Source organism: Puma concolor, chromosome D3 (genome assembly GCF_028749965.1).
Source record: "Puma concolor isolate L17-30 chromosome D3, mPumCon1.1.hap2, whole genome shotgun sequence".
Lineage (NCBI taxonomy): Eukaryota > Metazoa > Chordata > Mammalia > Carnivora > Felidae > Puma > Puma concolor.
In genome coordinates this window covers 76,094,727-76,121,270 of record NC_141678.1, presented here as the reverse complement: position 1 = coordinate 76,121,270, position 26,544 = coordinate 76,094,727, and the positions used below count along the sequence as shown (strand labels likewise).

Here is a 26,544-nt window from a genome sequence, read left to right as displayed (position 1 = left end):
CAACAGATTAAAGACGGGCAGAGATGTGAAAATCCACCTGTCTCCTATTAAGCCAGACATGAAAGAAATCTATAAAAATGTTAAGCAATGCTACTTTTTCAGGGTTTTTCTTTTGGTTTGTTTTGCAAAGTAGTTATTTTTCATAAAAATATGCTGTTATATCAACATGAACTGCATTCAGTATTTCAAATAATTCTTTTGGGTCTTTACTTTTTAAGGAGTTCTGAGACCAAAAAGTTTGAGAGTCCCTGAAGACTAAAAAACATTGGACAATCAAAAAAGTTTAACCAGAGGGATAGAGAGAGAGGTAAGCAAAATAGTGGGGGCAAATATCAGATCAGAGTGGGCCAAGAGAGGTGACAAAATAGAGTACAGACTCCTTTTCCTGGCAGAGGAGAGAAGAGAGACCAGGCAGCAGACAGGTGATATGTGGAGGGAAGGGAGGATTGTTCAATGGGAGATAACAGAGCCTGCGTCCAGGCTGAGGACTAGGTGCCAGGGGGAAGAGAAGACACAGTGACAGCAGGGTTCTCCAGAGAGCACAGTCCAAGATGGGGAAAGAGGATGGAATGAGAGTGAGGCAGGAAGAGACCAGCGCCTGGAACACAACAGGAGCCATGTCGCCCTCTGATAAGATGGCCCAACTCTGTATGTCGCCTGATGTGTGCACGCCCGTGGACTCTCTCCTCTGCAGGACACAGAGCAGGTGTGGGATCTGTTGAGCAGAGCTGGGCTTTATTGTCGTCTCACTGTCAGCATAAAAAGTCATACATTTGTCCGTTTGTAAAATGAAGGACAGGAGTATGTAATGCGTGACATAAGGTCGTTTTCAGGTTCACCATTCTACAACTTGTCATTCTATGAAAATATTGCAGCCAGGCCACTGCTTAGGTGAAATGACAGGTGTCGTTTATTTTGTGGAAATTAAGGACTCAACATATTAAGTGGCAGAGCTGGTATCATTATCCACCCTCCGCTATGGAGTGCCTATGTCAAGAGTTCATACTTTCTGAACCAAAAATTGGGACAGAGCCCAACAAAAGATTTCTTTTGAATGTGTGAATTTATTTGACAAGTCTTTCAAAAGCATAAAAGTTGCATCACTCTTAGTTATACTGCAAATCAATTGCATCAACTTAAAATAAAAATGCATGAAATAAGGATCTATCCGGGAATTCTGGGGCATACGGCTTTTGGTTACTTTTTGCTAAGGGCACTCTAAAGGAAGTAGATACAAAAGCCCCTCCTAACTACTTATAATGTGCATAACTGAGGAGTCGTGACTAAAAATTGCATTTAGAGGCATATGTATGTAATTTTTGCTATGAAAAAATCCTGGAACTTTTTATATCTCCAAATATAATCATATTTTCTCATCAACTCACAATTTCATTATTAAATCCCTAATCCTTTGTGTGCTATGCATTTTGTCACCACTGGTACACAAGAACGTGATAAAACAGTCTTAAATTTAAACATCACATTATAATTACGTTATATTTCCGGAGGTATTTTCTTTTCTTTCCTAATGGAGCTTTGATAGGCAGTAGCTTCCAAGAGCTTAATTTTTTTTATTCTGAGACTAGCAAAAGAATATTTTTACAAAATGAATAACACACCTGTATTCACTTTAGAACAAGTACATGTCGCACGTATGTGTGGTATACTGTTTTTCTCTTAGTTCAGGAACACCTGTGCATTTCTGCACTTTGATTTTTTAGGCTACTGTATCAAATATAGCCATGTAGAATGAGTCAGTGTTTATACGGTGACCAACAGAGGTTGATTAATCAAACCGAATCAAACATGGCATGCTCAGTGTTGCTGATGGTCTGTTGTATGAGGGACTTCACAAGGATATTCAAGTTCAGCAACATAGCAGTTGGTAACTACATTTTAAAAAGGAAATTCTGAAGAAACTTCAGTGATGCATATCCTCCACTCCTTGAAAAAAATCGGTTCTACTTTCTTAGTGTCTAGGGCATTTTTAACTAAGGATGCTGTATTTTTTCTAGTCCAGGCAATTAAATGTAAATTACTCAGACCCTCTGGACTTCTGTCTCTAACAACAATTACCCAGAGGGCCGAATGAGGCCTCATGTAGAAGCCTGATGATGGCGAAGCAAAGGCCAGTGAGACAGGCGAGAATCTGGAGGAATTCATTTCTTAAATAAGTTACCTGACTGTACCTCTGATTCGGCTCATTCATAAATATAAAAGTAATTCACTGTTTCAAGAATCTTACTGATAATGTATCTGTGTTCTAAAAAGAATGCAGTGTATTTCCTATATAATAATATAGCCTTATTTGTTATAGTGATGAAAAATCTGGCAGCAGAACTATTTTGTGTAACAGTTCTTTGAAGGATGTGTGTGCTACAGTCTCTCAAGGGCAGTGAAATTTAAGTAATTTTCTTCTATTATTAATGGATGCTTCTATATTATTAATAACATCCCTGGAACCAAAATGTGAATTATTAGGAAATATTTAAATCTATGACTATAAAGTTTATACAGCAGTTAAAATAATGTGATTTTTGGATCTTTCACTAAATAATATAGGAGAGTATCTACAGATACATAAACTACTCCACGAAGATCTAGGATACTGCAGTTAATAGAAAGACTTTTTAAAAAATGTTTAGAAGATAATCATCACTGGTATTATGCATACAATTATTTTTGTTTCCATGGCTTTTGAAGTAAAATTTAAGATATGTGTCCATTTCACATATACACATACATACATATATAGTCACATACTACACAAAGGACTTAGGGAAGCTTATATGGAACACCATAATCCAGTAAAAAGGCAGAAAAGAAAGCCACCTGAGGTGTGACGACGAGGAAAGATATAATATGGGTGACGTAAGTCACTTTCATGACTTACAGAAAATCAGGCAAAGATCTGGCTTTGAGCTACCTAAGGGCCAAAGCAAAATTAACCCTGGTTATGTAGAAGAAAGAACAGACACAAAAAACAATACACATACTGGTTCCTTAGGACAAAACGAACAAAAAGTGCTTGTTATCCGAGTTTAAAAGATATGTCCTGAGTCTTCACAGAAGGGACAGTAAGCAAAGTGCTGGGGACATCAGCATTGATCCCTACAATCAATGCACCGGCGATCTTCATATGACACCCTCTTGGAAGATTCTTCAACGTGACTGCAGGCATGATGCTGAAGAGGAACTTGGGCACAGAACTGCAAAGGAGACCAGACATGCGGTCCGAACAAGGCAGCTCTCTGACGGTTTAATTTACTCTTGGCATATAAATTAGAACATGTAGAGGAATAAATGGAACACGCGTTTTGATGGACTATGTGTTTTTTTTTTTTTTTTTTTTTTAAATTTTTTTTTTTTCAACGTTTATTTATTTTTGGGACAGAGAGAGACAGAGCATGAACGGGCGAGGGGCAGAGAGAGAGGGAGACACAGAATCGGAAACAGGCTCCAGGCTCTGAGCCATCAGCCCAGAGCCCGATGCGGGGCTCGAACTCACGCACCGCGAGATCGTGACCTGGCTGAAGTAGGACGCTTAACCGACTGCGCCACCCAGGCGCCCCTGGACTATGTGTTTTTTAAACTAGCTCCTAAGTTTTCTTTTCTTTTTTTTCCAAATGAGTTTTAGATAAAAGCCAATCAATGACCAGTGGGAAGTTAACGTCTTTTGCAGGCACTGTGTGATACGGTCTAAGGGCAACTCTAAAAACTAATGGTGCATGACTAGAACCGAGGAAGTGAAGGAATGTCTTCAGGTGCTTCCTTGGAGTTCCTCTGAGTTTATTCGATATACAAACCAATAAACATTCAAGGGTCCACGGTTTTGTATAACAGAACATGGTCATCAAGAACAAGGACTCAGGTTTTGTGTTTCTCAATTTGGATTATCAGAGTACTCGTTTTCAAACGTGAGTGTATTTAACAATCACCAGGCTGCTCAGTATAGCTTCCCAGGCTTCGCACCAGGCTGAGGTAGTGTCTCTCAGGTGGATCCTAGAAATCAGATAATTCTCTTGAAGACAGTCTAGGAACCACACTTAGAGACCATTACTCCCCCCAGGGCCTGACTGGGAGTGCGTACTCCATGCTGGTTTTCACATTTCACCTTCTCAGCTGGGTCCTTAGTTCTCTCAACTAATTTTTTTTTTTTTTAATGTTTTTATTTATTTTTGAGAGAGACAGAGACAATGCGAGTGGGTTGGGGCAGAGAGAGAGAGGGAGGCACAGAATCTGAAGCAGGCTCCAGGCTCCGAGCTGTCAGCACAGGGCCTGACGTGGGGCTAGAACTCACGAGCTGTGAGATCATGACCTGAGCCAAAGTCGTATGCTCAACCGACTAGGCACCCCTACTTCTCTCAACTAATGAGCACTGATCATACTTTGTTTAATATTTAGTTGTGTGAGCGTCCTTCTAACACATTCTCGAGAGTCACGAAATCTCCAAAACTGCAGGGTCTATAAACTGCATATATGTTTTATGTCTTTTATATGAAGACTCTCAGTTGCACCCTGATCTCAAGCTTAGAGTTATGCTTGTTTTGAATAACTGTTCTATCAGACGAACACTTAGGGATGGGTGGTCTGCCCCTCTTTGCACACTAGCTACTAAGCTTACATTCAAATTTAGGGCTTACCTTTAGCAAATTATGCTTTTATACCTTGCTGTAACCTCATGTTTTAATAAAATCAGCAAATGGGCTTTTTCGGTCAGTGATAAGGAGGAGTGTCTATCAAATTTTGCTGGCATGTGTTCTAATGCATCTCTACTTTCAAGCAGACGATATTGAAAAAACTTTTAACAGTTAACAGAAAAGCTATTATTTAAACCAAATTAGGAAAATCAAACTTTTTGTATCACTCCTTCTTTCTTTCAGTGAATTTATAATTTGTAACTTAAATCTTAAATATGTTTTGAATAGGGGCACAGGGGTGGCTCAGTCGCTTGAGTGCCCCACTCTTGATTTCGGCTCAGGTCACGATCTCACAGTTGGTGGGATGGGCTCCGCAGTGGGCTCCGAGCTTACAGTGTGTGCAGAGGCTGCGTGGGATTCTCTCTCTATCTCTCTCTGCCCCTTCCCCCATCTGCATGCATGCGTGGCACTCTCTGTCAAGATAAATAAACTTTAAATAAATAGGGTTGAATAAATATGTCAGAGAACAAAGAAATTCGGCTAACAATATAACTGAGTAGATGAATTCACCGTTCATTAAATTACATGTGGAGTTATATAACCATTAATAAATCTGAATGAATAAATGAATCAATAAGCAAACCCGAATAAGATTGACTCTTGGTATATAACAACATACAGAGATCACCCTAAGCTAAAACACAAGACTTTCAGGACAACAGTAAGATGGAAATTTTATTGTAACATGCAATCTGCGAAATAACTGCCAAATTGCCAACAATAAGGAAAATCTCAGAGAAACTGCCAATTCAATGTTAGAGTATTAATTTTAATTAAAATTTTAAAATCCTGAACTGAAAATTCAAAACACAGATGCAGATCAGTCAAGTTTAAAAAACAAAACAAAAAGCCAAGAAAACCAATCTCAGGCTTATTCAGCGTTCGATGATGCTACTTCCTTGCAGTACTCACAGAAAACTGAATTTTATGAATAACCCAAGTCAAAGTACTTTCGATTTTTAAATATTTGATGACTTCAGAATACTACATTAGCTCCTAACTTTAGATGTTAGATTCACCTTTGTAATATTGATTAAAAATTATTTAATATTTTGAGAAGTAAACCAATTTTTACATATATGAAAATAATGCCATTCTGTATACTCTTTATGCCTATAAAATACTTTCAAATCTTTATTAACTAATTTCTTATATATGTTTTGGTGTTTACATTATTGTTAAGATAGAGAGACCCATAGGAAACTAACATTCTCTGAATATCTAAATCACGAGCATTCTCCTGGGTGCTTTGACGAATATGTCATTTAAAAATAACATTAAATGAAGTTTTTTTTAACACCTTTTTAAGATTTGATCTACCAACCATAACAACTAAATACTGGTATATAGCAACATTACAGAAGTTGGCCTAAGCTAAAACCCATAGAGTCTTTATAATCGGGTAAAGGAAAGAAGAAAAATGAACAAAAAAAAAAGACTACACTATTATATAAAGATTTTAAAAACAAATGCCACCTGACTGGGCCACAGATATTCACATCATTGACTTTGACTGCAGTTTCATATTTAGTGAAGGGCACTAGAGGGCTCATAAGCGCTGTAAGGCACCCAGTACAATGGCATAGACGTTGGCAGACACTCAATAAAATAATTTTAACTTCTGTTGATATGTTGATATCTTTGTTTTTGTTCATTTATCAACCTAGTACAAATCAGCCAATAGGTAGCATGGCATCTGTAAAACTTCTGAGGTCCCATCTGAGCTTAATGTTCTCTGAAGTCCTCCATAATTTATTGCCTATTCTAACAAACATTTAGTATAATCCACAACCTTATATTGTTAATCATCTTTCTTTGCTTATGGGTTGACTCTCACATAAATGGGCCTATGTAGCTTATATATTCACAGCTGTAGTAATATCTAACATAATTTCTTAAGAGGTAGCTAACAACTGTTTGTTATAAATCTGAAGTTTCATACGATTGTGTCTTATCAACTACATTCTGGCCAAAGAATTACATGTTTTCGCTGAAACTCTGTTGATTCTCCATTACTTACAGAATAATGGCCAAATTCCTTTGTATGGAATTCAAAGCCCTAGACTCTGGCACTATGTTAGACTTTCATCCTCAACCTACATTCCGGCCACTACCACCCAGCATTTGCCAAACTCTCGCTATACTTTTGTATCTCCAGACATCTACTGGTCTGGTTCTTTCTGCAATTCCCGATGGCACACTCCTGTTCCTTCTGTGAAGCTCACCCCACTAACTCTTCTGTGAAGCTCTCCCAGAACCCATCACCACTTCTGCCCCCACCGACTCAAACCCTTGTGGGAGACAAATCCTTCTAATTGTTTGGCAGCCACTTTTATCAAAACATTTTTCTCCTTTAATAGAAGGAGATCATTATTAGTCTGCCTTCCCTTTTATGAAACTTCCTCAGATTCTATTATTATTATTAATTATTATTGTTGTTGTTGTTGTTATTATTATTCTGCTTTCTCATCTGTGAAACTTTCTAAGCCTTCCATATCCCCAACCCTCTCTCTGGTATGTAATTCTACTCTAGCACATAACACAGCACCCTGGAATTATTTACCTTAATAAGCACTGACCTTATTAGACCCTGTGGGCTCCCTGAGGATACCATCTCATTCCTCATGGTAGCCCCAGGGCCTAGCTATACTTGATACACAGTAGGTGTGCAATACACGTTATTAAATTAATAAACAAAATACAATTGCTTTCTGCCAAATCAGAAAAACCTGCTACTGAGCATGCCTCCTTAGCAATCCAGCAGAACCCTTACTCTTTGGCAATGAGATACCAGCAAAAAAAGCGGACTCCAGTAAACTAGGGCGACTGAAGGAACTGAGGGTGCCACTTGGGAGGGAGGCAGGATTCCAGCAAGGGCAAAGACAGGCCCTTTAAACACCGAACAATTTTGTCACGTTAACTTCAGGACGCTTATTTACTTCGCCATGACAGACGCCATAAGGAAGGCTTTGCTAACATTCAGCTCTGCAATAATCATCACATCTGTAAAGTGACACCCCAGTGTCCATTTCACATAGGCATGTCCTTAGAGAACGAGTGACTGGGAATATAACAGCTACATGTACTCTTATCAATTAACTGCATGAAAAGATTTTATACATACAATTTTTAACAAAAGGAACGCAAACCAGAATTAATGTGGCATGGTGTTAAAAAATTACTGCATTCTAACATGCCTAATTTGTACCACAAGAAAATACATATCTGTACACATGTATATTCCAGCATAATCTTTTCGTGTAGGTGTTCTTGGTTTCATTTCTGGGTGCTATGACTCAGCAACAGCAAAATGACGAGACTATAATATAAAGTCTACTGTAGATATTGGAAGACTCAAGGAGTACAATTAATTCAGCAAAGACTTGCTCAAATGCCAGGAGATACAGAAGATGTAACTACACATCATGTAACATCACTACTCTCAGGCAAAAATTTAAGCTTACAGCCTAAAATAAAGCTTTTTGCTACCGTACGCTCAGAGAAAGCAAAATGGAAAGTAAAAGCAAAAAATAAGTAAGGAAATCACTAAACTGGTCTTAAAAGGAAAAACATTATGTAACGATGACTAACTGGTGGTTCTATTTTCTACAAAAAACCATGATTTTCAATAGACATAAGCACTGTTTCCACTGACCCCTTGAAGTTAAAAAAAAAAAAAAAATTAACAAAATGTTCCCCAAGCTATAAACATTTTAAGAACCAAAAACTACTTTAAAGGAAAAATAAACATGACTACATTTGACATTTTAAAAACTTTCATTTCATAACAGTTAAATGCTATAGACATCTAAAATTATTGGTTGTGCTTAACATATGCAACATTGTTTATAAAAGTTTTTACTGCTCTTGGCCAGTTTTCTCCCAGGGAAAAACACCTACACTTAGTAGTACCATAGGAAATTGCTATCTTTACATTAAAAAAAGAAATTTACCAGTGAAAATGGGGCATAAAGGTTTCCCTTGGCTGAAAAGTGTATCTTCTCTCCTAAGTCAGAGGCTTCCTAGACTCTCTTCTTAATGGAAATGTTAATTTGAGTAATGAATGTTGAGAGCACACACATATTCCATAGATGCTATCTCTTACTCATTTTTCTAAGGTTTGAGAAAATCTCTTCATGACCCAATTTCAAATAGTGGTTCTATCACATTTGTGTTTTTGACTATAAGCTGCCTTGTATTCAGAATGTAAGCAGGCATCAGACTACAAACTCATCCTGCTAAAATTTTTCAAAAATAACTCGTTAGTAAAAATTATTTATTTGAGGGGCACCAGGGTAGTTCAGTCAGTTAAGCATCTGACTCTTGATTTTGGCTCAGGTCATGATCTCACAGTTCGTGGGTTCGAGCCCCATGTCAGGCTCCACGCTGACAGCATGGAGCCTGCCTGGGATTCTCTCTCTGCCCCTCCCCTGCTTGTGTGCTCTCTCTGTCTCCCAAAAATAAATAAATAGGGATGCCTGGGCGGCTCAGTCAGTTAAGCGTCCAACTCTTGATTTCGGCTCAGGTCATGATCTCATGGTTTGTGAGTTTGAGTCCCATAGTGGGCTCCATGCTGAGCCTGCTTGGGATTCTCTCTCTCTGTCCCTCCCCCTGCTCTTTCTCTGTCTCTCTCAAAATAAATAAATAAACTTTAAAACTATACACATATACACACACACACACACATATATATATATATATAAACTTTTAAAAATAAATTAAAAAATGATGATTTGATGGCATTTCCTTAAAACAAACAGAAAAAAATTATTTATCTTGCATGCTACTGAAGGTTTCTTTACCTGCAGATGGCTGGGAAACATTCTTGAAGACCTTTCTTTTTAACTAAAGATCCTTCAAGGCAGTACATAATGATGTCCATAACCTTTATAGAAAAGATACATATGTAAACTTAATTTCAAATACTTAATTTTCCAAAATTTAAATTATTCACTTAGGCCTCATTTGCATGAAAATTCTAGACAGTTTGATCGCAATATTTACTTTAAAACTACACTATATTTACTAAAGCTACAGGAGATTTACTTTATACTATCGACTATTCTTTCTCCTACCTGTAAAAAAACAAAAGAAAGAACAGTAAAAGGAAGAAACAAGACTTGTTGACTTCAAAGGCGATTCAGATTTATCTACAATACGGGTAGCTTTTATTCAAACACACTACATGTATTGTTTGATTCATAATGGAAGGCATTAAAGAGGACATACTCTTCTAAGAATTACTCCAACATAGACTACTTCCCTGTGAATGGTAAGCGTACACAACGATTACTTTGATTTGTTAACGAAATTTGAATAAGGTCCTGTGAAATGGTACAAAAGCTAATTCGTTTAATCGTCTCTCTTTCGTTTTGAGATGCTGGAAATAAAAATGCTGATTTCTATACTGCACTGACCTATCTGATTTAGGCTGTTGCTGCCACATTTACAGCAGGATATTCTTACCTCTACGAGAAGATCCACAACATCTGTGGGCATCTTTTCAATAAGAATCTCAATGACTCTCAGAACTTCCCCTTTAGCTCGTGCAAGAGCTGTTGTGTGCACGCTCTGCTGTGACTGGGTATTGGCTGCAAGAGCTGTGTGTCTGTGCACCTGTGGAAACAGTTCCGTGCTGTAGGTATGATTGACGCTCCACTCAGTTCTGCATTCCCAGCCACTAGTTTGTTTTTCACTTGTTAATACAGTAGGGGAAAAAGGAGAATCAACAGAAACAAACCTCTTGGGGTGGGTCAGAAAACACTTGATTGCAAAAGAAAAGTATTTAGTACAGTAAAAGCTCAACGAGCATTCTCTGATAAACTTCGGTAAGTTCCCGGGTATTATATGAGACCTTAAGACAACATTACCATGACATTTCTCCAAAGACAGACTGAAGGTCTGTGAATTTGGTAGATCTGGTGCTGAGGTGGACAGCAGTTAGAAGATACCAGCAAGCAAAAGACAGGAGACTTGCTCTCAAGTAATAATGGTAAATGATGCTTATATAACACTTCCGGTCTAACAGGCATCATTGTAAAGTGTCGTATTTCCCATATAAAGTGTCGTATTTCCCATATACCTCCAAAAACAATAGGCACTGTAAAGAATGTAAGTCCAATGTGATTTTTCTTCCCATACAGACTGTAAGTCTTCATCATTCAGAGGAGGAAGAACAGTGCTGGGCGCTGGGCCAGCCATGGAGGAGTGGGCATGAGGACAGGGGAGGGGTCAGTAATAACAGTGAGAAGAACTTCAGGATTTTACTCCAAAACTCTAAGCAAAGTGGTAAACTTATTTTTACAAAGTAGTAAATGTTAACTATTACATTGAAATAGTCGGACACTAAGAACGTGGGAGTCAACTGGCAATTCGTAAAGCATTAACATTAAAATATTTTAAAAAATACCTTTTCTAACCAAATGCTGGAGTACAGTAAATCCAAGGCGCGGCTATTCTAACAGTTCATTTAAAAATACTCATATGTGGGGGTGCTTGGGTGGCTCGGTCAGTTAAGCATCTGACTCTTGGTTTCAGCTCAGGTCATGATGTCAGTTTGAGCCCCGCATCAGGTTCTGTATTGACAGCGTGGAGCCTGCTTGGGATTCTGTCTCCCTTTCTTTCTGTCCCTCCCCCACTCATGCACCCGCATTCTCTCTCTCAAAATAAATAAATAAACTTAAAAAATATTCATAAGGAAATGGTGAAAATTAATTTCAAAAACACAATTAACATAAATACTTATTTACTCTTTAAAGAGGCAGTTTTATGCCTGGCATTTATAGGACCTGTGTATGTGGTCAGACTGATGTAAGGTTTATTCAGTATTCTCAATATTACTACCTATGCATATTCAACTGATACAAAAACTGGTAAAAAAAAATTCCGTGGCTAATAAATCTGTTCATTCATACATATACTTCGTATAAATATATAATATCTATAAATTATAAAAATATTACACATGCATATTTTAAATACAGTGTAATCTCACTTTACACACTTAGAAAAACACACAGCCTTACTCTACATATTTTAGGTATGAATTCAAAGTCCCATCACTTCATATAAACCGATACAACCGGCTATTAGGACCTTCCTTCCTCCTTTCCAGTTACCTTCACGTCACAAGTATTTGCTGCATGCCTATTAAGGATGGCTCTGGGGCAGACACAGGCCCGGTAGGCTTCAGGTTATCAGGGCAGACTCAGAGGTATTTATTTAGTATTTTAAAAATTCATCATAGCTACAGGAAAAACAACTCAGACAGAGCTCATACCCCACGGACACCAACTCTGCACATTATTGATGCTGAAATGGAACAAACCTTTAAAAAAAATATAGGAGCTGATCACCCTTTCCTTGTTCTCCCACTACTAAGACCCATAGGAAAGATCCTATAATTGGCTCATTGTTCTTTACTAGTTTTTCAGTTAGATGTGGGCAATTAGTTAGAACACTAAGAATGTGGGAATCAATCGGCATTCAAGTCTTTATCTGCGACATGTAATAGGAAAAACCATTAGCAAGTTTATGACTTACATTTTTGTTTACAGTTGAAGAGCCAGTGTTAAATAAGTTAAGTTTTGATTACAGGCAGGAATTTATACTTGTAAAATATGAATGCCTATAGCATATTTTAATTAGAATCAGCCTGCGATATTTCAGATTGAAAAATTAATTTCAAATATTTGCAAGTGAGTTAACTTTGAGAACAGAAAAGAATACAAAAGCGCAGGTAATGAATGCATTGCCGTGGTAATCACTGTGCAGGCACACAGGTTCGTATCTATTCATTTCAGCACGAGATTATTAGCTTGCGTTGTTCTAGAACAAACTGGAAAGATTATTCGTGGATATGGACCCTCAGCTCACAAGGTCTAATAATTCCTCTAAGTGAGAAGGTGGAGCACCCAGAGAGGCTCCCTCACCTCTTTGGCGATAGTTGTGATGAAGGCGGGTGGTCTGGCAGTGGCAATGAGCGAGAGGGCGTGCCTCGCAGAGCGGGCGGAGTCAGCAGCCGGGCTAAGAGGCAGCCCCATTGTGATGCTAAACAGGGATCAGAAAAAAAAGGAAAAGAGAAAAGAAGCATTAGAAATATAGACTGAAAAGATTAGACACAGCTTATAATGTCAGTTCAAGGTCAATGGGAGCACTCAAACAGTTAGAATATAATGGACTTGCAACAATGAGCAGTGATTAGGAGTCAGGGTGTTCTGGCATCAAATACAAAATCGAATAATTAACCGTGAAGATTGAAAACAGTATGTGCATCTGTCCAAAGTGTTAAAAACGCCTTGTTAACAAATTATCAAGAACTAGTACTGAACGCACATCTCAAAGCTCAGGATAAGGCAAGAAAGAAGACTGAGCTGGGCATTTTCAGTTTTTTTGCTAAAAAAAAAAAAAAAGAAATGAAAGGTAATGATTTGTTTGTAAGGCCACATAAAAAGGCTTCATTTAAGGACATGTGTCTGAAAGGAAGCAAAATTCACTTCTGTCCATAGAATTCTCAAAAGAACTGAAAATCGCAAAATTATTTTTAGTTTTTATAATTATTTTTAGTTTGAAATAACCTCAGTACTGTTAATTTACCTCATGGTCAATACTTTTAGAACCAATCTACTAGTCAGCACATTCTGCCAATGGTTATTTTGTATTGATGCAAAAATTATATTAATGGATACTTATTTTCTCTCTATAAAGATCATAGGCATGGCATTGTCCAGGCTATATATAAGCATATATACGTGATGAAATAAATCTTTCCAAGCTGTGAGACTATTCTCATAGGATAGTGATATTATATTCCTTTGCCAACCCTAAAACCTAAATATGACTTCTGTTGTAAGCTTCCTGTACATTTTACAGGGACTACTGTGAAAACTAGTTAAGAGTTTTTATTAAAATGTGGGATGTGATCCACACATCAGCTGTACACAAGGGGCATTTTGCTACTCAGTAAGAGATGCATCATAGTTTCTCCCTCTAGTTAAATAAATTCGACACTTAAATACCCATAAGAAATTATAGGAAGATTTTTCCTGCTCCAATTAAATAAGTATGCATGTTTCATGTGTAAACTGAATTGTGTTTACTAAAAATTCTTAAAAAGTTTACCAATATTTCTATGATTAGTCTAAGAATCATTATTTTAACTTTTAGATGAAAATAAGTATGCATTAGGCATTCTGATCACTGTTAACAGAAAGGTAAACTGATTATAAAGAATTCTGCTTATAATTTTTTTGTGACTGCTACATTGCTTAAATCTTTGACTGAACATCTAATGGTCTCCAGTCTTTTTTCCAAGCTGAGGGTAGATACAAAGCAGGATCTCAGAGAGGAGGGTGGACAGCATTCCTTTGATGTTTACCACTACAAAGATGTGTGAGCGGATGTACGCGCATATAGCGCGCATGTGCAAGAAACAGGAAGCCCGCCAGGGCGAACATATCACCTCCAAAGACGATCCTGACATCCTAGGTACTCGGTAGGGGCTGGAAAGAGGCGCTTAACAGTAAAGCAGGGCGGGGTAGGTGGCCAGTTTCTTTTCTGGATTAAACTTTACTATTGAGAATTCCAGAAAAGAAATGTTCACCGCGCGAGCACTGTTGGCCTGGATTGCTTAATAATTATTGTAACGTTTAGATCACATTTTAAGAAATTCAAAAGCTAATTACACCTTCTAGATTGTGTATGATGTTTCTTTCGCCAATACAAAAAGGTGTTGATATTATCAAAAGGCTGAAACCAACAAAACTGGTATGTTAACTAAATAATTCTGAGCAAACCTAACTCAAACTTCCTAAGATCAATAAAATCACAGAATGTCGGGAGTTGGAAAAGATCCCCAGGCAACAACCCCTGCCCGGCCGTCAGCCGTGGGGAAAGGATGTCTGTCTCCTGGGCAGCCTGGCCCATGTCTGGAAGGCACGGCAGGGAGGAAGAACTGGAAGTGGAATGTGAGGTCCAGGTTTGAAATTGAACTTTCCTACACTATGTCCTCATGCATCTGCCCAGGAAGGGGGTGGTATCAGCATTTTGTGAAGGGGAAGTTGGGTCCAGAGCTCAGTGAGGAGCCAAGGTAGTAGTGTGATGTCTTTCAGGACAGGGACCTTTGGAGAAAACAAAGGGGGGAGGGGCTTGACCATACTGTGGTTAACTGGATTGATGAACTGGTCACATGACCAAACTCTGCGACTTTGGATGAACGGCTAGACTGCACCCCCGAGTGGGGTTTCCAGTGGTATGTGGTAACACGTGGACTTCAGCTCTGTTCTTTTCAACGTCAATCACAATTAAATGAAGATACGCACAGTTATCAACTGGTGTGGACAGAAGGTTGTAATGGAAAGCAACTGTACTAAATGGCAGAAATGGGATTCAAACGGTCCTCAAAAAGATCAAATTGAGCTGAAGACAGAAGTCTTATGTGTGGTACAAATGACCCAACTTTACAGGAATGGGAAGACCAAGCTTACGGAGCCGGGGTAAGGGTTGCGAGTGAAGCACAGATACATATGTTAATGAGGGGGGCTGCCTAATGGGCTCCATTGTATCGAGGGAAACATGGTGACAGACAACATGTTGCCCCTGCTGAACTTCGTGGTTCTGGCTGCCTGTCTGCCATCCCCGTGGCGGTACCGCCCCCTTAGTGGCTAAGGGACGGGATCTGCCTTCTGCAGGCCAAGTGTTGGAGGACCCTTCCGGAATACATACAGGAGAGTCCCGTCTATTCCCAGCTGTGTGCTGTTGTGACCTCCTGCAGTTGGAAACCAGAGTTCTACTCACACAAACAGGATCCCACCAGACTCACCACCCACTGCTCTTCCAGCCCTTCTCTGTGCCCTCTGCAGAGAAGTTTCGTGGGAAGCCAAGAAGAGGGGGAAGGAAGGGAGAAAGAGAAGGGGAGAATGGGAAGGAATGGCTATGCATGTGTGTGTTCACCTGAGGATGACCAGTGACGAGTGGATACTGTACCCCTAACCTTATGCTGTGCTCTTTGGCCACCCTGGACTGAGCAAGCACAAGGTATGTAGAATGGGCCTATCAGAGGACCCACTTCACAAGGCTGTTGAGAAGATTAAATGAGCAGGCGGATGGAAAAACCTCCAGCCAAGCCTCTCACCTATATCATACATGCAATAGATGTTTCTTCTGGCCCGAGATGACTCTCACAAGCAGAAACAAAGTGAAAAGAAAATGAGAGGAACTAACAGCAGGTCACTGGTTTCAAGTTAAAGGCCTAGTCCCGTATCACCCTTAACCCATCTCAGCAAATGACCTTGTGAATTTGGGGAAATCGGCAAACTTCTTGTGGTAGGAAAAGTGGTCAAGTTCGGGGTCTGGAAGAGAAGCTGTAGGGTAATAGGTAAGGAAGCTAACCAAAGACCCATACGACTACTGTCCGTGATTTCAGCAGAAGCGGGGACACCCCACAATGTGCACGGGCGTCGATGTGTGCATTTGAGCGATTCCCACCATCAGTGTCTGACGGCCTACGTGCAGGACGTCACAATGTGGACACATCTGTTGCTCTGAGGTCAAGGTTCTGCACAGGTTCAGCATAGCCACAGTGCACAGGATGGAAGGTTTCACATGTGAGAACACAGAGGAGTGGCCAAGGCATAGGGGAAGAAGACAAACCTTTTCTCTCCTCTGTAGTCCACTTAATGCCCCACTGCCAGAGTAATCTTCCAAAAGCACTAACTTTATTTCATGGTTAACCTGCTTAAAAACCTCACTGGGTCCCAGTGCTTCTAAGAAAAATCTTAAACTCCTTGGCTTGAGGTCCTGAGTCCTCCATAATCTAGTTTCACTAACTCATAACTCAGTCTTTTCAACACCCATGCTCCTGAGGCCAGGATAATTTCAAAGTCCGTCCCTAGAATTCCATTTCTTTTCTGACTATAGTATGTGGCTTATGCTTCTCCACTACCCTCTCCCCATTGGCACACTCTCCTCCCTCCCTTCTGTTCAATTCTTGCTCAAGCCTGCGTGCTGGTCTGCAATTGCTAGAGCATTCAATTACAATCTAGTGAAACAAAAACAACCAACAACAAAACCCATTTATTCTAGGCTCTTAGCACTGAATCTGATTCTGCCAGGCATTATGAATTACTTTTGTATTGTAAACTCTGTGCAGATAGGTACCATGCCTTCTAATCCTGTGTATCCCCCCAAAGTGCCTAGTGCAGCCCTTGGACATCGTGGTAGCTCAATAGTTACGTGCTAAATGAAGTTACCTGGAAAATCCGGCAGGAAAAAAAAAAATCACTTAAGCCAGTTATTTGGTTGAACTGACCAGGCAATGAAGTCAAAGTAATTGATCTGGTAGTCCCAACAGACGAAGTCTAATTCTACATGTAGTTATCTTCAAAGTCAAAGGTGCACTGTGTATGTGATATATTTTAATGTGGGATTCTAACTGAATGAAGAAGGATCATACTCTCAGAGGTCTGAAATTAAAGGGGTGTCTGCCTTATTCTGGGATCTGTATGTGAACACAGAACTCACTCTTTTCATCTGATCCTGCTTATCTGGCTGTTATGCAGATCATTTGTTATTTAGGTTTATAAGATGGGTCTTTAGTTTAAAAAATATGAGATGACATACTCTCTATTTTACTCAGCACTTTGGTGTACACATCCCATATGAAATACCAGAGATGATGGATACTGTAAATAAAAATCATGAATAGAAAAATAGTTCACTCAGGCTGAGCTCATTCCTTACATGACTGCTCATTAATCCTGTTCTAACCCTTACTCCATTGTGGTAAAAGCATTTTAAAAGTTACATGTAAGACTGCTATAGTTAAATGTCACCATCTACAATTGTCAGACTTCCCCATCTGTCAAATTAAGGAATACTCTATGAGAATATTCAGGGGGGAAAAACCACTTAGACTTTCAGAGAACAACCCACAAATCATGGTCAACAGTATTATGGACTAAATGTTTGTGTCCCCTGAAAATTCACCCCAATGTGATGGTCCCTGGAGATGGAGCCTTTGGGAGATAATTAGGGTCAGATGAGGACATGTGGGTGCGGCCCTCACGGTGAGATCTGTGCCCACTGGAGAGACACCAGAAAGCTTGTTCTCACTCTCTCCCCGAGTGGTAGGCACACAGCGACATGGCAGCCAGCCGCCTACCAGCCCAGGGAAGAGGCCTCAGAAAGAGACCTGCCTTGTCAGCACCTTGTTCCTGGACTTCCCAGCTCCGAGAACTACGAGAAATAAATTTCAATACCAGTCTGTGGTATGAGGTATGGAAGTCCAAGCTGACCAAGTCAAAGAGTAACAGGGCACTGAAAACAAGGCTCATGGAGAACAAAGACTGAAATTATTTGAAATATGCATACTTACAGAACAACTGGGAGTTCCATCTTACCCCTTCTGGGTAAAACAGATGTACTAATAAATGTCTTTAATGTAATCAAGAATCGTTAATTCTTGTCATGTTAAACCTTAATTTGATAACTCAAAGGTGGCATCAGTTTCTTAAACGCAAATGTGGCGAATGCCCCAACAAGTGCCTGTCTTTTAGACCTATTTCCCATATGTTGTACACATTTACAACTAGGAGTTGTAATGTAAAATCTGTGCTAACAAGATTTAGTCAAATGGTTCCATCAGATTATAAACTTTCTATTAAAAATAGATGTCATATGAATACGAAAAATGATTTAAAATTTTTTTACATTTATTTATTTTTGAGAGAGAGACGGACAGAGCACAAGCGGGGGGGTTGCAGACAGAGAAAGAGACACGAAATCCAAAGCAGGCTCCAGGCTCTGAGCTGTCCGCACAGAGCCTGACGCGGGGCTCGAACTCACAAGCTGTGAGATCGTGAACTAGTGAGAGTCTGAATTTGGTGCCCAACCGACTGAGCCACCCGGGCGCCCCAGGAAAAATAATTTAAATGTAAAACCCTCAAGCGCCTTATTGTTTGTATGATGTGTTCTTTTTTCTACTCCCTGCCGCTCAAATTTTTAAAAGTGTGGTTGAAACTTGAGTTAAAATGCCAATTCCCTTCTCTCCAATTCTACTTTATGTGGTTCAAAAAGAGTATTTCTAATGTATGGGGCTTTCAAAGCATGCATGGCTTCCAGTGACTATACGTTTCTCTTTGAAAGTTTGGTGAACTGAATATCCCAGAAGAGCAGTGGGTTTTGGCAACTCATTAACATCCCTCAGTGGTGGCAGTAACAGATGAGGGACCGCCCACCTTTGGCAGTGGGGGCCAAAATGGCTCCGCCCTTCTCTGTCAGAGTAAAGGCCCCGCAACATGAACTAGGAAGACAAAACCATAAACAGACCACAACGCCTAGAGAACGGAGTCTAGTTTTCCAGAAGCACCACAGTTTTTCCATACATTTATAAAGTCAGAGTTTCAACTGTTTCTAACACTGTATCCTTATTTACATAACCATGCTGACCTAAAAAATGATGGATTTATAAAAAACATAATCCTACATGTTTCTATTTTTCTCACCATTTGTTGAGATGGCTCTACCTATGATCTCAATGCGATGCAGCCTGCGTTTTCTATTCAACGGTCCATCATGAATGGGCGGCCCATAAGCATTAATTTAAAAACTTCCTCAGAGAGTCTACCTGTAGATCGTCTGTCACATAAAGGGTGGCATAACCATACGGGTATGAGAACAGCAGAATGGGAGTCGGGAGGCTCGAATGACAGTCTCTACTCCTCCAGTACTGCTGAGATCTCAGGCAAGTTGTATTAGCTCTCCCAACTTTGTTTTTATTGAATAGCATCTGGAGAGCACCGGATTGAATGCTGCTGAAGAGTTTCATCTCTAAAATTCTATGACTTAATTAAGTGTCTATTGAATGCAAATCATGTGACAGGTGCTATGAATAAACATGAATACATGCATAATACATGGCCCAGGCACTCAAGGAGCTTCCTGATATTTAAATAGGCTGTTTTTCCAGAAGGTACAAAATTCGTGATGGAAATGATTTCCCTCAGTGTGTCTTTAAAATCTGAAAGTACGCTGAAAACTCTGACTTGACCACTTTCACGTCCTCTGAACAGGCTATCTTATTACTCCGCAGGCGCGAGGTGGAGAGCGGCGGGAGCAGACCTGGGTCAGGGAGACCTAGGTCTGAAACTCACCTTTTTCACTGACCGGTGTTTCTGTGGACAAGAGACAGAACCTCTCTCGGATTTGCTTTGTGATCTTCTATTATCATTTTTATCATCATTTTATAAAGGAAAAGGTAAAACCCATCCTCTTTTTAGCCCGGAATTCTATTCCCCAGAGATAACTGGGAAGAGGCTTATGTTCAAGTTTTACTTGGGCACACCCCACAGTTGAGGTTCTGCAAGGAATTAATGAATACAATGTAAAACAGCGTGTCTAGTCACTTGCCCTGCGTTTTAAGGAGCGCTTTGGCATCTGCTGGGCATGCCTGTACTTCCCATCGGTCTTTTGCAGGTCCTTGCTCTTCTGCCCCTCCTCACAATTATCCCGATGAAAGATGCAAAGAAAACTCTTCCCAGCATCCTTTCTGAGCACCCAGCCGTGACTCACCGCCCCCCCCCCCCCCCCCAACGCTCTGGGCGTCCATACCTTTCACACTGCTTCTCATTTGCCATCGTGATTACCTCCAGGCACATCTTACCCTTCCTTCGGACAGCAAGTGCCTTGGAGACCGGATCTTTGTATGATGCAACTTTGTAAGTATACAATACCCCATACGGTCCCTTCCGAATATCAACTACTCAGTAAAAGCTTGCTTACTTAACACAGTTTAAGGTTTGGTGAAATATTTGAAAATATTAGAAAACAACTGGTTTTATTTTTATTTCAAAGATGGAAAATTCTCAGTTCTATCTCTAAAAGAAAGGCATTTGAATTTTGGAAAAATGCCCTATCAATTGGGCCACCCATAGTCTTGCAGGAGACCTCTCAGAAATCACCTCTGACAGAGGATGTCAGTATGTGGGAGAGAGAGGAAGAAAGAAACTCTGCTATCATCTGTGTTCTCCAGAACTAGGCAGCAGCCTGGACTAGCCACCCTCCTCAGTCTCCTCCCTCACAAACTCACAAGAATGGCAATCAAGAGGGAAGCGTTGTGTATTGTTTTTTCTTTTTCAATTAACGTGAACTGAAATTTTAAAAAAAGCACAAGCCTAACATAAAAGCTTCCTCATAAAGCATGTGTAACATCGCAGTCAGAAGCAAGGTAGCTGAGCACCGTTAGCATGTACACAGCAAATCAGGCACAAAAGGGTGGCCCAGGAGGCCGGCATCATGCGGGTCCCCCCTGTACATGTCCCTGCTCCATTCTGCCCCGTCTCGGTCCTTCCGCAGCCTGTACCAAGTATTCATGGATGGAACAGGCCATTTTCAATCTAAATCTTGTTATAGATTAATAAGCAAACATTTTCTTGCTTATTATGCAATTTATCACGATGAAAATTACATTGGACTCCTCAAGGCTACATGCTGATACATTCATTTATTCAGAGCTGTGTATAGAGAGTTATACTAATCTTCATGACAGAAAAGGATGTAATAGCAAGATTTAAATTACGTACTGAAGCGCTAAAGTATTTGTGTCTGTGGACATACTACATGTAGATAAAACACAGCACATCTTTATGTTTGCTGATAGAAGCTTTGTGTACACGGATTTAAAAACAAAACAAAGCAAATTTTAAATACTATGCCTAAAATAAAGCCCATTACTTCTCCCAGGCAACAAAACAAGACTGCACACTGTTGAAATTGTGTTTAGATCAGCCTTGAAAATAGGCTATAAAATTAGGTCAAAACAAAATTCTAGACTCCTTGGAGGGTGTACAGGGCACCTGCAGCCAAGGGGGACAGCAAAGGGTTGGAAATATGTTCTGGGCTTTGCACAAAGGCCAGCTGCCTCTTACTATTGCTTCCAACTCACAGGCTCACTTTCTTCCTAATTCTTAAAGTCAATCAAGAACTGCAGGCCTCCTGTATCCAAAACCTATGCTGGCTGCCATTATGTCAATTATTCATTCTAGAAATGAGCTGCTCTTGGTCTGCGGAACATTGAAACAATGACAATGGATGGCGTCACCACTGACACTACCACCTGTTGGGAACATCCATTCAACCTTTTAACATGTGCTAAGTACTCTTTTAAGCAGTCTGCAAATACAAACACATTTAATATCAACCTTATGAGGCAGGTGCTTACCTAGCCCCAACTTGTAGACGGAACCGAGGTTAAGAGGTGAAGTGACCTACTGAAGAGCATACAGCTAGGGAGACACAGAGGTGATGTTTAGAAGTGTGGTTGTATGACAGGAAGTTGGGGGGGGGCAGTTGCCTAAACTAGAATAAATGCCTTCTCCTACCAACCCATCTTGGGACTCGGGGCCAGGAATACCCAATCTGCTGGCAAAGCCACAGTCCAGCCTCTACTAGCTTCTTTGGTCTCCACTTCCTGAGCCTAGTGCAGCCCGCAGAAAGACTACAGGCCCAAAGCCATGCTGGGTCATAAGGAAACCGTGGGCTATGAGAAAGACAACCATGATGAAAAGGGCAGAGATTTCTAGTTTTTTCCAAGGGTAACAAAGATAAGAATGAAATGCCCATTGAGAAAAATCAAAGAGGTGATAACATTTGCATTTAGAGAGGCACCTGGGCCAGTTCAAGGATTCCTAACTAGGAATTCCCACCAGCTAAGATGGCTATACTAAAAAGAAACAAAAACAAAAACCTTCCTCTGGGGAATTAGTCAAGATAAACCTCTATCACCACCCCCAAACCCCTTCCCATCATTCTTGGCCACTTGGTTACCAACGGTTTCCTACTGATTTGATTTTAGTGGCTCCCTCAACTCATCTGCCTTTCCCGGGACCCTCATCTCTGCAACCTCCTATGGCCAGTCATATCCTGTGTGCAAGGGAAGCCTTAAAAAGTGTGATTTTAAAAATCACTATGAGGGGCACCTGGGTGGTTCAGTCAGTTAAGTGTCCGACTCTTGATTTTGGCTCAGCTCATGATCTCACAGTTCATGAGATAGAGTACCATGTTGGGCTCTGTGCTGACAGCAGGGAGCCTGCTTGGGATCCTCTCTTTCTCCCTCTCTCTGCCTCTTCCCCACTCGCATGTGCTCTCTCTCTCTCAATAAATAAATACACTTTATTTTTTAAAAAAAATTTTAATATTTATTTTTGAGAGAGAGAGAGAGAAAGAGAAAGAGAGTGCACATGCACACGAGTGGGCAAGGGGTAGAGAGAGAGGGAGAAAGAATCCGAAGCAGGCCCCAGGCTCTGAGCTGTCAGCACAGAACCCGATGCAGGGCCTGAACCCACGAACCACAAGATCACGACTTGAACCTGCTGAGCCACCCAGGTGCCCATAAATAAATTTTATTTTAAAAATCACTGTGAGTATGAAGGGTAACTCCCCAAACTATGTCCACGTATTCTATTATAAGTAAAACATTTCTGAGCAAGTATAAATATAATTTTCCTTCTAAGTGACATGTTTACACTACTACTAAATAATAATATGTAGTGTTATATATAAAAGGCCCAATAAGCATAATTGAAAAACTATGTCATAGATCAATCAATCAATGCTAAATCCCAATTGTGCCCAAATTATAGAAATATATTTCCCTTTCATGGTCTATAACCAAAATTTCATATACAGAGATGTTTGTCTATTGTTTTAAAAATGCACACTCTGTCAAGGGCCATCAATGACCTCCAACAGAAATAAACAAACGAAACACCAACCAACAAAACACAAACAAAACCCGTCCGCATTAACTGGGATTGAGCACGTACTTGGCGAGCTGTTTCTCGGCATCAGCACAAAGTTCGAGAAGCCCCATGAGGACTGCAGACACGTCCATGTAAGGCTCCCAGACTGTGAAGCCACGGCCAATCAGATCAATGGCTGTTCTTCGGATCGTGCTGTGGGGGGGCAGTTTGGGGCTCGGGGGCTGCAACAGTAGAAATGTCAGCGCCTTACCTGAAATTACAAAATAAAAGACAGAGCAATAGAGAAATTTTACTTTGGTGATGTTTTCTTTGAAGCGTATTTTCAAAATGTAAACCATGTTGGATTTCTTTTTTTTTTTTTTTAACTGAAAAGGGGTTTTGAACATTAAGAATATTAAAAGACCCTAAGTTTACAGTTTCTTCAGCCACATACTTTAATTTTTATCTTTTATCTTTTTAACCTTAATTTACTTTTGAGACAGAGAGAGAGAGCATGAACAGTGGAGGGTCAGAGAAAGAGGGAGACACAGAATCTGAAACAGGCTCCAGGCTCTGAGCTGTCAGCACAGAACCCGACACGGGGCTCGAACCCACGGACCGCGAGATCATGACCTGAGCCGAAGTCGGACGCTTAACCGACTGAGCCACCCAGGCGCCCCCAGCCACATACTTTATTTTTTTATTTTATTTTATTTTTATTTTTTATTTATTTATTTTTTCAATATATGAAATTTATTGTCAAATTGGTTTCCATACAACACCCAGTGCTCATCCCAAAAGGTGCCCTCCTCAATACCCATCACCCACCCTCCCCCCCCCCCCATCAACCCTCAGTTTGTTCTCAGTTTTTAACAGTCTCTTATGCTTTGGCTCTCTCCCACTCTAACCTCTTTTTTTTTTTTTTTTCTTCCCCTCCCCCATGGGTTTCTGTTAAGTTTCTCAAGATCCACATAAGAGTGAAACCATATGGTATCTGTCTTTCCCTGTATGGCTTATTTCACTTAGCATCACACTCTCCAGTTCCATCCACGTTGCTACAAAAGGCCATATTTCATTCTTTCTCATTGCCACGTAGTATTCCATTGTGTATATAAACCACAATTTCTTTATCCATTCATCAGTTGATGGACATTTAGGCTCTTTCCACAATTTGGCTATTGTTGAGAGTGCTGCTATAAACATTGGGGTACAAGTGCCCCTATGCATCAGTACTCCTGTATCCCTTGGGTAAATTCCTAGCAGTGCGGTTGCTGGGTCATAGGGTAGGTCTATTTTTAATTTTCTGAGGAACCTCCACACTGCTTTCCAGAGCGCCCAGCCACATACTTTAAACAAATAAGCTAGGCTACAGTATTTCATACCATGTTCTAAAGGGCTTTGGTTACATAATAATTATGTATGAATAAGTGTATATCATTTCGAAACATATCAGGCACCCTAACTTCCTAACAAGGTTTTTCCCTACCCAGCACTGCACAAATTGGAGATGGCTTCAAATGATGTTACGCAGTACTCATCGCTCTTCTGCACCTAAGAGTTCACATGTCAACTGCTTCTGCCATTCGCACTTCTCATCACAGGTGATGCTTACCAGCAGGGATGAGGGCTGGAGAAGGGAGAGAGGTAGTTGTAAAAAGTCTCCCCCACAAGCATCTATGTTTCTCCACATTCTACTCTACTGGTCCAGTACAGTGAGGCCAGGTATGTGGTAAATTCTTCACGCGAGTTTGGTAAACAAGTTAAAAGGTCAATATTACTTTGAAATCTGATGAAATGATCTAGATTTTAATTGACATGTGCTTTTTTATGTTGAAGAAAACGCTAACGATTTGTATACATACGCCTAAGGGCCATTAAGCTTGCAACCCAGGTGGCGAAGAGCAAGCTGCAATTCAGAAGAGGTTGTCTGTTTCTTGAGGGGAAGGACAGAACAGTTTACAAGTCATAGCACCGCAGAGCCGACGGGTTAAGGGGTACACACGCTTCAGATTTCAGACAGGGGAGTCACCAGAGTTTCATGTCTTACTAAGGGCTGAGGACAGTACTCATGAGCTTCATCTTCCTAGTCTGTAAACTGGGGGTAAGAATAGCTATCCTTCACGAAGAGCCCGGGTGTTAAATGAATGAAGGAGTGCAAGGTGTCCCGCCTGGCACCCAGCACCCGGGGGCACTCCACAAACGGCAGTCAGGGCTCATCACAAATAGCACGTTGAGCTTGTCTGTTCTCAAAATTAACAGCATGGCATATAAACTTTGATGCATTCAACAAATAAAAACATTTACTCATGTTTATGCTCTAGCCAATTGGTTTTTTTTAAGTTTATTTATTCTGAAAGAGAGAGAGAGAGAGACAGAGAAGAGTGGGGGGCAGGCAGAGAGGGCGAGAGAGAATTGTAAGCAGGCTCCATGCTGTCAGCACAGAGCTCGATGTGGGGCTTGATCTCATAGACCGTGAGATCATGACCTGAGTCGGAACCAAGAGTCAGATGCTTAACCGACTAAGCTACCCAGGTGCCCCTGTTCTAGCCAATTGTTCAGGGAGAATGGATTGCGACGGAGATGAGATGAAGTGAACGAAGCTGTAAAGCCCAGATAAGAGTCTGAGAATGCACTTTGTTATTGCTGGCTCAAAATATCTTCTGCCACAGAACCCTTTCAGAATCTGTTGAAAACCATCAGTCTTTTCCCCAGAAAACTACATACAATGCATATACACAGCCACCAAATTCTGCAGAAGAATTTCAAGGAGACCATGGGCCTTGGGTTAACAACTCCTGCCATAAACTGAAAAGGTACTTATATATGGAGAGCCTCCTGGAGGAAACATCCTGAAATGCATGACTTCATTTATACATGTATTTGTAAATATTACTCTCACATTTAGCCATGTAGATGCCATATGTAAAGCTTCAAGTTTTGTGGATGATTAAAATATAAACTCCTTAAAAAAAAGGTGGCCCACTGGTCTCTATTTTCTCCTAGCACCTATGCATCCCTTGCCACATGGTATTTTTTACAATATAAGCCATGTCCCTTTTCTGCATCAAGTTTGTTGCTCCTTGAGGGTAAGAACTATGTTTCACGTTAAC

At 40.3% G+C, this 26,544-nt stretch overlaps 1 protein-coding gene across 5 annotated transcripts in view; it reads right to left on the bottom strand.

Moving 5' to 3' along the window:
• WDR7 (WD repeat domain 7) overlaps nucleotides 1-26,544 on the bottom strand; it is a 353,231-nt gene that overhangs the window by 84,996 nt on the left and 241,691 nt on the right. For all 5 annotated transcript variants that reach the window (XM_086683081.1, XM_086683085.1, XM_086683084.1 and 2 more), the window contains 4 exons: nucleotides 23,519-23,705; nucleotides 12,632-12,749; nucleotides 10,167-10,316; nucleotides 9,503-9,585 (listed from right to left, as the gene is read on the bottom strand). In XM_086683081.1, coding sequence (XP_086539207.1) covers nucleotides 9,503-9,585; nucleotides 10,167-10,316; nucleotides 12,632-12,749; nucleotides 23,519-23,705 — 538 coding nt within the window. The remainder of the gene's footprint in view (nucleotides 1-9,502; nucleotides 9,586-10,166; nucleotides 10,317-12,631; nucleotides 12,750-23,518; nucleotides 23,706-26,544) is intronic.